This window comes from Eulemur rufifrons, chromosome 19 (genome assembly GCF_041146395.1).
Source record: "Eulemur rufifrons isolate Redbay chromosome 19, OSU_ERuf_1, whole genome shotgun sequence".
Classification (NCBI taxonomy): domain Eukaryota; kingdom Metazoa; phylum Chordata; class Mammalia; order Primates; family Lemuridae; genus Eulemur; species Eulemur rufifrons.
In genome coordinates this window covers 67363281-67375357 of record NC_091001.1, presented here as the reverse complement: position 1 = coordinate 67375357, position 12077 = coordinate 67363281, and the positions used below count along the sequence as shown (strand labels likewise).

The window sequence follows — 12077 nt, the reverse complement described above, 5'->3', positions numbered from 1 at the left end:
GTCTTTCCTGGCCCAGCTGTGCTAATAAAGTTTAGATACTCCAGACATTGTCTTTTGTCCTGAGCCTTATATCTGATACATAATTAAAATTGCTTACTTTCTAGGTTTTTCACTAAAAACGAGTTACTAAAAATTAACATTATAATTAACATATGTGATTAAAACCTACTACATATAAAAAAAACCAATTCTATATACAAGGTATATTTAAAAAGGGTGTGATTTTATTTGTTTGTTTGTTTATTTATTTATTTTTTGAGACAGAGTCTTGCTGTGTTGCCCTGTGTAGAGTACAATGGCATCATCATAGCTCACTGTAACCTCAAACTCCTGGGCGTAAGCAATCCTCCTGCCTCAGCCTCCTGAGTAGCTGGGACTACAGGCGTGTGCCACAACTCCCGGATAATTTTTCTATTTTTTGTAGAGATGGGGCCTCACTCTTGCTCAGGCTGGTCTGGAATTCCTGAGCTCAAGCAGTCCTCCCACCTCGGCCTCCCAGAGTGTTAGAATTACAGGTGTGAGCTGTTGTGCCAGGCCAAAAGGATGATATTTTAAATAAAAAATGATAAAAATTATAAAAGATTGTAAAAGGTTTATAAAAATCTTATGGTCAAATTGATCAAAACTAGATTTGTTTAAAAGGTTTTATTTTTATTTATTTATTTATTTATTTATTTGTTTTTTTGAGACAGAGTCTTGTTCTGTTGCTCAGGCTAGAGTGCCATGGTGTCAGCTTAGCTGACAGCAACCTCAAATTCCTAGGCTCAAGTGATACTCCAGCCTCAGCCTCCTGAGTAGCTGGGATTACAGGCGCCACCACGCCTGGCTAATTTTTCTATTTTTAGTAGAGATGGGGTCTTGCTCTTGCTCAGGCTGGTCTTGAACTCCTGAGCTCAAGTGATCCTGCTGCCTTGGCCTCCCAGAGTGTATAAGGTTTTATTAAATAACTTTAGCATTAATAATATGCTAATACAAGGTATAATTTAATTTTCTCTTTTGGATAAATTTTCATATAATATTAATAAAAATAAAAAATTTGTGGTTCACCTTTTAAATAAACTACAAAGCAAAAAAAGAGAGAGGAACAAAAACAGATTCAGTGTCAGGTCCAGCCTCTTGGCAGACTGTTGTCCTGGTTCTCTGGCTCCTTGCTTGGAACATTCACAAGCAGGGCCAGTGTGATGGAGTGACCACAGACAAAAAGCAATTCAACACAAACAGTTTTTATTGCAGAAAAAAGGGAGCTACACAAAGCGAGAGTACATTCCAGAGAGGAATGGGTCAGTCTCTACAAATGGAGAAAGATGTTGAGGACTCCTAGGTGATTTTTATTGGCCTGGTCTGGGGAAGGGATTGTGGGAGGTATGGGATGTTACCAGATGATTGATATACAAGTATTCCTACAACAAAGGTGTGTATGCCTCAAAACCTCAAGTTCCTGCTCTTCGCAGTTGTTAGCTGCATTTTCCTGCAGTTCCCCCTCCCCCGCTTCTCCACTCCTAGGAACCGCCCACCTGGCCTGTATCTGCCACCTGCAGATTTGCTCCCTGCCTAATTCAGTTTACCTCTTTATTAACTTGTCTTTCGTATTTCTTTATTAGGTCTTATGAAAGATTGTTTGGGAAACTGAGCTTCCTCTCTATTAAAGAATAAAGTTTTTGCTTTGTAAAATCTTTAAATTATCACTTTGGCTAAATAAATGACATAATTTATAATAACCTGTGACCCTTTTTTGTGACTACTGTTTTAGTCTTTGAATATTTGACAAACTTTCCAAAATCAAAATTCTATATTCAGTCTTTTTGACCTCAAACAAGCTTTCAAAAAAATATTAGAGCTACTAAAAGTCTAAGAGAGATGTGTTAGGCTTATCTGACATGTTGTAACCATACAAAGAACTTTGTCAAATACAAAATGGTATTTAACTTTCTTTGGGTTATATTTATATAAATGTGTTATTAATATGTGTTCCAAAATTATATGAGATTCCTAAAATTCTAGTGTATCTTGGTGTATTTTATCAGTAATAATTATGGTTACTATGTGAAATTATTATGTGATAAGAAAAAAACCAAATTTCTTTGTCAATTGTCTGTGTAACTATAACTACTTCTAAGATTTTTTGTCATCCACAGACAATTATTATTTTACTTTGATTCTTCTCAAAAAGTGATTTTTAACTGGCTACATTACAAAATATGCTTCTTCAGAAAAAATTATAAAAAAGACCAAGTACTCTTAAATACAGGTTTCTAAAAACTTTAGAGATCATACCATTTAGATAGAAAAACTTACAAAACTTTAATTAAAAAACCAGTGCATTCAGGAAGATTACTAACTCAACCTCAAACAGAACCATCAACTATAGTCAAACAAAAATAACCTAAAGCTGAAACCCTCCCTTTAAAAGCTCTGTATTTCTACTTATAGTTAGAAAAATGGTACTTTAAGATGAGAGTCTGCCTTTTCCTCATTTGCCGACAAATTAATAAACTTCCTTTTCTTCTGCGCAAACCACTTGTCCTTGTTCTTCTGTTATTGGCCTCAGGGACAAGTGCAGAGCTTTTGGAACAGGATTGTTTTTTAATGCTGAGCTAGTTTTTTGTTGGTGTGTGGTTTGCAAATGTTTTCTCCCAATCTGTGTAGCTTATCTTTTCATCCTTTTCACAGGGGTCTTTGCACAGGACAAAAGTTAATTTTGTTGAAGTTGAACTTAAAAGTTTTTTCTTTTATGGATCATGCTTTTTGGTATCAAGTTTAAGAACTCTTTGCCTAGTCCTAGATCCCAGAGGTTTTTTTCTATTGTTTAAAAAAAGATTTACAGTTTTACATTAATCTGTAAGTCTGTGATGTACGTTAATTTTTATCTAAGTTGTGAGACTTAGCTTGAGGTGTTTTTTTTTTTTTTTTTTTTTTTTTTTTTTTTTTGCTTGTTTTTAACCTACAGATATCTATTTGCTCCAGCAGCTTTTGTGGATAGGCTGTCTTTCCTCCATTAAATTGCTTTTGCAATTTTGTCAAAAATAAGTTATGCATATGTTCATGTGGAATTTCAGTTTCAGACTGATAAGTGTTAATACTAAATGCTTAAAAAATTGTTATTGGATCATTATATTTCAATCAAGTATATCTTTAGCATATTGCTGATCTGTATTGACTAGGAGACTAGCTGTTTCTCCAAGCTTCCCACCATCAGCCATACCATGTGGGGTCACCCTATGGTTATATTCTAGCAGCAACAACTTCGTTAATAATATTAATATGATGAATTAAATTTTCATTTTTCATTTAAATTTTTCCTTTCCTCTAATTTCCTAGCCTAAATTTCCTTTGGCTCTCAGTCCCTTGCTAATGTGCAAGGCTAGAATAGCCAAACAGAAATCTGTACCCTGAATTATTATCTACCCTTATCTTAAAGGAGTTTGTGGTTTGTGAATATACATGGGAGGGTTTTGTAAAGCAAGAAGAAGTTGGTAGCTTTAAATACTTCTGGACTTAATGTTGATCTACAACACTTAGTATTTTTGGTTTAAAAAGTTGTTGAAGTGTTTGTGAGTGTTTGTTAGAACACAAATTCTACTTCAAGGGGTTCTGTTAGATGCTGTGTGTTAGATGCTGTGTTTGCAGAGATACATAGACCCTGCCCTCAAAGATTAGAATCTGCTAGGTGAAACAGAAATGTAAATAGATAATTTCATTTCATTGGTAAATGCAGTTATAGAGATCTTAGGGCATTTTGAGAATAGAAAGGGGGCACTTACCTTACTAGGGAAGGAGGAATATTGGAGAAGCCATGCTTAAACTGAGACTTGAATGGTAAATAGAAGTTAATCTGGTGAAAGTGGTGGTAGAAGGACATTCCAGGCAGTTAAAGAAGAAGTAGATTGGGATTGCTAGTAGGGGAATTACAAAGAGGTGAGTGCTGTTTGAGTGTCAAGTATGGGAGGCAGGAAGTTATAAAATAGGCACTAAAAGATAAGTCAGGCCTTGTTTTGTTGAGCTTGGACTTGATCCTCAGTGGTTCTCAAACCTTTTTATAGTAAATATTTTCAAATGCCCCTTTATGAAATCCTTGAATGGAATGCTTATGTAATTATAATTCATATAAATAAAATTATATAATTTCTAATATGACAAATGTAATATAAAGGAAAAGTAAATGGAATCTAAAATATATAAAGATGTATTGGTAGCTCAGAGATTTTAAATGGTATTGCCACTAGTAATGAGATTTTTTTCTAAATACTCAACATTTTATTTGTAAAGTCCTGACCAAACCAAAGTACGAGTCATATTAATAGCATTCCTGAAAATTTTGATGTTTATTAAACCTGTGGAAAAAATATTTTGTATGTTGTAAAAAAGTTAATTTCTAGGCTCAAGTAATTATAAACAGGTTTTTCCACATAATGTGAAATGATGGGATGTTGCAAAGTCATGTAGGACACAGGTCAGTTTATTATGTGGGATGTTCTGGATCAGGATTGACAAACTGCAGCCCGCAGGTTTTTGTATAGCCTATGAGCTAAGAATGGTTTTTACATTTTTAAAGAGTTGTACAAAAAGGGAAGAATATACAACAGAGATAGTAACACTTTAACAGAAAGTTTGCCAACCTATTTTCTCAAGCATTGTAGGATGACTAGCAAGCATCCCTAGCTCCTGCTCACTCAATGTCAACAACACTCCCTTCAATCAGTGAGAAAGCAAACATAGCCTCTAGCATTTCTCAGGTGCCTCTGGTGGGGCAATACTACCTTGTTGAGCCACACTAGCCTAGCTCATCAGGTTTCAATTTTTTATTCTTTGTGACGCACTTAATGGATAGTAATACATGCATGATATAGTTCCATGCTGAGTTCCTGCGCTTGTCATTTTCTTTTTTTCTTCCATTGAAGGAAATAGTTAAAATGAGGGAGGAAATTGTTAATATAAGGATACCTTGAAAACCTAATTTATACTTATAAAAATAAACTTTTGCAAATGTCAGTACTTATACTACTGCTAATAACATGTTACTTGCAACTTATCTCATTCCTCATAGTAGAGTGTTTCACAACATCCTGACGGATAACCACTGAAGCAAGTAATCTCCAGCCATGTTATAGCTATAAACCAGGAAGTGACAGGATCCTATATTGACATTTTAGATAGATAACTTTGATGGTGATATAGAAGATAAACTTGAGGAGGTCCAAGCTTAGTTCAGATCACAGAGCAAAGGGGACATATTATTAGAGAATCATTTCAAATATAAAAATCAGTAGAACTTGATAATTGAAAGATTATAGGCATTAGTTTTTAACCTTTGCTGCCTGTTAGAATCACTTTGGAAGTTTTTAAACAATACCAGTGCCTGGGCCTCAGTCTAGAATTTCTAGAAATCAGAATTTCTGGGATGACATCTGGGCACTGACATTTTAAAATTGTACCTCAGGATTCTAGTGTGCAACCAGCGTTGAGAACTACTAATTCAAGTTGCAGAGGAGAGAAAATAATCAAGGATAAGTACCACGCTGCCAACTTGGGCTACCAGTAGGTGGAGGTGGTGTGCTTTGAACCATGGTAGCTATTCAAATATTTCTTGAATTAAATGAAAATTGACCTTGAACTCAAACCAAAATCAATTCCTCATTTTACTTTTGATTGTTCTAAATTTGGACAAATTGGCCCCAGTTCAAGATATTATTGATGAGAACCAAAATAACTTCTATCACAGGTGAAGTTATATCAGAATGGATATCTCTTGATACGATTTGAGGAAAAGAGTGATAGAAATCACCTGGGTTTGCCGTGACATTGTGAAGCAAGGTGCCAGTGGCAATAATTTGACTTAATTATAGTGTATTATACAAATTAATAGTATTTCTATTGATTGGCATAGCCAGAGGTTTTGGGTCCTAATATCTGGTACATAGATAGGCATTCAGTAAATGTTTATTGAATTATAATGTGAAATATCTTAAATCTACCAGAAAGGTGTAATATTTACCATATAATTTTCTTGTATTAATGGAGAAATGAAAGGTAGTTTGTTTCTCTTTCAGTTTGTCCCCAGTCCTACTGCCTCTACCTATACTCGCACATTTTCTACCCTTTACCATTCCTCTCTTCCCACTGCTGCCACCTATTTTAGTCAGGACTCTTGGTTCCAAACGTTAGGAATACAGCTTAAACTATCTTGAACAGTAGATGGAATTTTTGAATGCCTACAGATGGGAAGGATGCTGACAGCATGCAGAATAGCAGGAAGGCCTGTAAGAACCAGGACCTTGGGAACTATAGAACAGGGGTATAACCCCATTAGAACCCATCTCATCTCTGCTTGGCTTTATTCTTTTTTGTTGCAATAAGGCTTTTGGCAAAGGGTTCAAGAAAATGGCTATCTATAACCCCAGGCTCACGTGCTCTGGTACCATGACCCCAAAAAATACCATTTCTCCTTCTGCTCTAAATTGGGAAATTGATTTGGATGAATCAGTGTGCTCAGGAAAAGGATACTATGATTTGTCTGATTTGGAGCTTATGTCGGCTCCCATGGCCAGGAGAGAATAGGCATATACCAAAGAATAGGCAAGGGAAAGCCTGCCCTAGGACTAAATCATTAACTGTCGCTGTCCTCTAACAGCGGTACCCAACCTTTTTGGCACCAGGGACTGATTTCATGGAAGACAATTTTCCCACAGACAGGGGTGGGGGGCAGGAGGGGTTGGGTGGAGGCGGAGCTCAGACTGTGAGAAGCTGTGTTGTGAGGCACTGCTGCTCACCTCCAGCTGTGTGCGACCCGCCCTTCCTAATCCTAAATTTCATGGAAGACAATTTTTCCACCAGGCGGGGGGAGGGAGAAAGGTGGCAGAGCTCTGTGGCCTGGTCCCTAACAGGCTACAGACTGATACTGATCCTGCAGCTGGCCCAGGGGTTGGGGACCACAGCTCTACAAAGCTCGATTGCTCCAGCTGTCTGATGATTTCCCCACTTCAATCCACCTACTTACTGTTCTCCTATTCAGCTTTCTAAACCACAGCTTGCGTTATGATTACCCAGTTACCTAGCCTGTAGTGGCTCCCCCTTGCCTATACATAATAATATCTAAGCTTCTGGGTTTTGGTATACTCTAATCTGACTCTAAACCACCTTCTCAATCTGATCTCTGTTTTCCTGTTCACTGTTAAACTGAACTAGTTGGCCCTCTAGGTTCTAATAACATTTATATATTCCTCGCTGAATCAGCCAAACCTTAAGTAAAAAGTTTGTGGTGATACTCTTCATATCGTTTGCTGTCTCAGAGTCTCTGAAGGCTAACTACTGAAGCATTGTAGCTGCTCCTTAGGTACTGGCATCTCTGTATCATTCTTGGCAGAAAGTATCACTTTAGATTTTTCTCATTAATATAGTGATACAGAGTCTACTTCTCTATATAGTCACTTATGACAACTAATCAGAGGGAAACATGGCTTAACAGTTAAGAAGCTTTGGCTTTGCACTTATCTCACTGAGCTTTCAGGAAAATCAGTTGGCTTCTCTATGCTTCAGTTTCCTTTTCTATAAATTGAGAGTAAAGAGAACTGTAATACTTCTGACCACCTCATTGCCTTTGAAAATGGATTATGAGGTTCAAGTGAAGTAATACAGGCATATCTTGGAAATAGGGTTTGGTTCCAGACCATCACAATAAAGTGAATAACTCAATAAAGCAATTAACATGAATTTTTTGGTTTCTTTCTTTCTTTCTTTTTTCTTCTGATACAGAGTCTTGCTCTATTGCCTAGGCTAGAGTGCAATGGCATCATCATAGCTCACTGCAACCTCAGCTCCTGGGCTAAAGCGATCCTGCTTCAGTCTCCTGAGTAGCTGGAACTACAATTGCACTAATTTTTTAAAAAGTTTTTTTTTGTAGAGGTGGGGTCGTACTATGTTGCCTAGGATGGACTCAAACACCTGAACTCAAGTGATCCTCCTGTCTTGGCCTCCCAAAGTGATTACAGGTGTGAGCCACCCTGCTTGCCCAAATTTTTTGGTTTCCTTGTGCATATAAAAGTTATGTTTACATTATACTATAGTTTACTAAATGTATGATAGCATTATGTCTAAAAAATATACATACCTTAATTAAAAATACCTTATTACTAAAAACTGCTAACAGCCATTTGAGCCTTCAGTGAGTTATAATCTTTTTTGTTGGTTGTGGGTCTTGCCTTGATGTTGATAAATGTTTTTGGATCAGGGTGGTGATTGTTGAAGGTTGGAGTGACTGTGGCAATTTCTTAAAATAAGATGACAATGAAGTTTGTCACATCAATTGACTCTTCCTTTCATGAACGATTTCTCTGTAGACCAAGATGCTGTTTGATAGCATTTTACCCATAATAGAATGTCTTTCAAAATTGGAGTCAATCCTCTCTAATCCTGCTGCTGCTTTATTAAGTTTATATGATATTCTAAATCCTTTGTTGTCATTTCAATAATGTTCACAGCATCTTCACTAGGAGTAGATTCTATCTCAAGAGACCACTTTCACTGGGAGCTGTGGCTTGCACCTATAATCCCAGCAATTTGGGAGCTGAGGTGGGAGGACTGCTTGAAGCCAGAAGTTTGAGGCTGCAGTGAGCTATGATTGTGCCACTGCACTCCAGCCTGGGTAACAGAACAAGACCCTGTCTCTTAAAAAAAAGAAAGAAAAAAATAAAAAATAAAAGAAACCATTTTCTTTGCTCATCCATAAGGAGCAACTCCTTATCTGTTTAAGTTTGATTATGAGATTACAGCAATACAATCACATCTTCAGGCTCCACTTCTGATTCTAGTTCTCTTGCTGTTTCCACCACATCTACAGTTAACTTCCTTCACTGAAGCCTTGAACCCCTCAAAGTCCTCCATGAGGGTTGCAATCACCTTCTTCCAAACTTCTGTTAATGTTGATATATTGACCTTCTCCCATGAATCACTAGTGTTCTTAGTGGCATCTAGAATCGTGAATCTTTTCCAGAAGATTTTCAATTTAGTTTTCCCAGATCAATCAGAGGAATTGCTATTTCTGGTAGCTATAGCCTTCTGAAATGTATTTCTTAAAAAAAAATATAAGACTTGAAAGTCGAAATTACTCTTTGATCCATGGGGTACAGAAGGGGTATTGTGTTGCAGGAAAAGATTAATCTTCTTGTATTTCTCCATTAGAGCTCTTGGGTGACCAGGTGCATTGTCAATGAGCAGTAATATTTTGAAAGAAATCTTTTTCTGAGCAGTAGATCTCAACAGTAGGCTTAAAATGTTCAGTAAAGCATGCTATAAACAGATGTGCTGTCTTCCAGACTTTGTTGTTACAGTTATGGAGCACTGGAAGAGATTTAGCATAACTTTTTTTTTTTTTTTTTTTGAGACAGAGTCTCAGTCTGTTGACTGGGCTAGAGTGCTGTGGCATCACCTAGTTCACAGCAACCTCAAACTCCTGGGCTCAAGCAATCCTCCTGCCTCAGCCTCCCAAGTAGCTGGGACTACAGGCATGCACCACCGTGCCCGGCTAAGTTTTTCTACATATTTTTAGTTGTCTAATTAATTTCTTTTTATTTTTTAGTAGAGACTGGGTCTTGCTCTTGCTTAGGCTGGTCTCGAACTCCTGACTTGGAGCGATCCTCCCACCTCCGTCTCCCAGAGTGCTAGGGACAGCTTCTTTTTTTAAACTTCATGAACCACCCTCTGTTGGCATCAAAGTTTTCTTCTGCAGCTTCCTCACCTCTCTCACCTTTCATAAAATTGAAGAGAACTAGGGCCTTTGGATTAGGGAATGTTGTGGCTGGTTTAATCTATCTAGGCTGCTAAAACTTTCTTCATAGCAGCAACAAGGCTGTTTTGCTTTCTTATCATTCTTGTGTTCACTGGAGTAGCACTTTCAATTTTCTTCAAGAACTTTTCCTTTGCATTCACAACTTGGCTAACTATTTGGCACAAGAGGCCTAGCTTTTGACCTATCTTGCCTTCCTCATTAAGTGTAATCATTTCTAGCTTTTGATTTAAAGTGAGAGATGTGCAACTCTTCCTTTCTCTTGAATACTTAGAGGCCATTGTAGGGTTATTAATGACCTAATTTCAATTTTGTTATGTCTCAGGCAATAGCGAGGCCTGAGAAGGGGGGGTGAGGTTGATCAATAAATCAACATTTATTGATGAAGTGTTCTGTCTGCTATGGGTGCAGTTCATGATTCCCCCTTACAATAGTAACATCAAAGATCACTGACCATAGAACACCATGACAAGTATGATATAATAATAATGAAAAAGTTTGAAATATTGTGAGAATTCCAAAAATGTTGCAGAAAAACACAAAGTGAGTGCATGCTGTTGGAAAAATGGCACTGATAGGCTTGCTTGATGCGGGATTGCCACAAAACTTAAATTTGTACAAAAATGTAATATCTGCCAAGTGCAATAAAATGAGATGTGTCTGTAGATGTGAAAATGCTTTGAAATGTTAAAAAGTACTGTGTAAATTTAAGGCATTTTATTGTACATGAGCTGATATTTAGCTACTGTGTTTTCTTGGATGCTAGAATGGAGAACCCAGATTCAATGGCAATTAAGTTTTGAAAATTTATGGAAAAGTACAAAGTAGTATATAATTTCAGAGTGATATTGTTGTGAACGGGCTATTTGGCTGAAGATGAGCTTCAAAACTAAAATAATGCATTCATTTAACACAATTTATTTTGTGCTTCTTATGGACACGGCTTTGTACCGTTGTATATTGAACCAAGCCTGGCTATAAGGCACTATGAAATTATGTAAGATTTCATCAGAGAACCAATTAATTTAATTCTTTTGTTTAGTTATTATTATTATTTTAATTTTAGGGATAGGGTCTTACTATGCTAACCAGGCTGTACTCAAACTCCTGAGCTCAAGTGATCCTCTAACCTCAGCCTCCTGAGTAGGTGGGACTGCAGCCGCGTGCCAGTGCACCCAGCTTGTTTTATTATATAAAAAAATTTTTCATTCTTTTTCCCTTCATGGAACTGGATATTTAAAAATTAGATTCTAGTTACTGATATAGTTTTAGAGTGACATGGAATTTTTAATAGTAGGTTTTCTGATATTTGATGTTTGCAAAGGGAGTATTTTTGTACTTTTACTGTTACATGATGGCCTATCCTTATTATCATTATTTTGGAGACAGAGTCTCACTCTGTTGCCTGGGCTAGAGTGGCGTCATCATAGCTTGCTGAAACCTCAAACTCCCAGGCTCAAGTGATCCTCCTGCCTCAGCCTCCCAAGTAGCTGGGACTACAGGTGCACTAATTTTAAAAAAAATTTTTTTGTAGAGTCGAGGTCTCTTATGTTGCCCAGATTGGTCTCAAACTCCTGACCTCCAGTGATCCTCCCACCTTGGCCTCCCAAAGTGCTAGGATCACAGGCTCGAACCACTGCACTCGGCCTGATGACCTTTTTGAAAGCTTATTTCACTGATTTAGGAATTATTCAAAATATGATTTGTAATTAAGATATCTTTTTGTAGTTATCCACTAAATTCAAATTCATTGCTTTCTGTCATCTTTTTAGTCTATTGCATCTGCTGACATGGATTTCAACCAGCTGGAGGCGTTCTTGACTGCTCAAACCAAAAAGCAAGGTGGGATCACATCTGACCAAGCTGCTGTCATTTCCAAATTCTGGAAGAGCCACAAGACAAAAATCCGAGAGAGCCTCATGAACCAGAGCCGCTGGGACACTGGGCTTCGGGGCCTGAGCTGGAGAGTTGATGGCAAGTCTCAGTCAAGGCACTCAGCTCAGATACACACCCCTGTTGCCATAATCGAGCTGGAATTAGGGAAAATTGGACAGGTGAGTTCAACTTTAATCAATTTCCCTTTGTAAACTGTATTTTTCAGTAAATATTAGCCCACACATTCAGATTGATTTTTTTTTTTTTTGAGACAGAGTCTCACTTTGTTGCCTGGGCTAGAGTGCTATGGCGTCAGCCTAGCTCACAGCAACCTCAAACTCCTGGGCTCAAGCAATCCTTCTGCCTCAGCCTCCCGAGTAGCTGGGACTACAGGCATGCGCCACCATCCCCGGCTAATTTTTTC

At 37.5% G+C, this 12077-nt stretch overlaps 1 protein-coding gene across 2 annotated transcripts in view; it reads left to right on the top strand.

The window, feature by feature from the left end:
* Window positions 1–12077, top strand: part of COMMD1 (copper metabolism domain containing 1) — a 152077-nt gene that overhangs the window by 46026 nt on the left and 93974 nt on the right. For both annotated transcript variants that reach the window (XM_069494262.1, XM_069494261.1), the window contains exon 2: window positions 11551–11832. In XM_069494262.1, the coding sequence (XP_069350363.1) occupies window positions 11569–11832 (264 nt within the window). In that variant the 5' untranslated portion in view covers window positions 11551–11568. The remainder of the gene's footprint in view (window positions 1–11550; window positions 11833–12077) is intronic.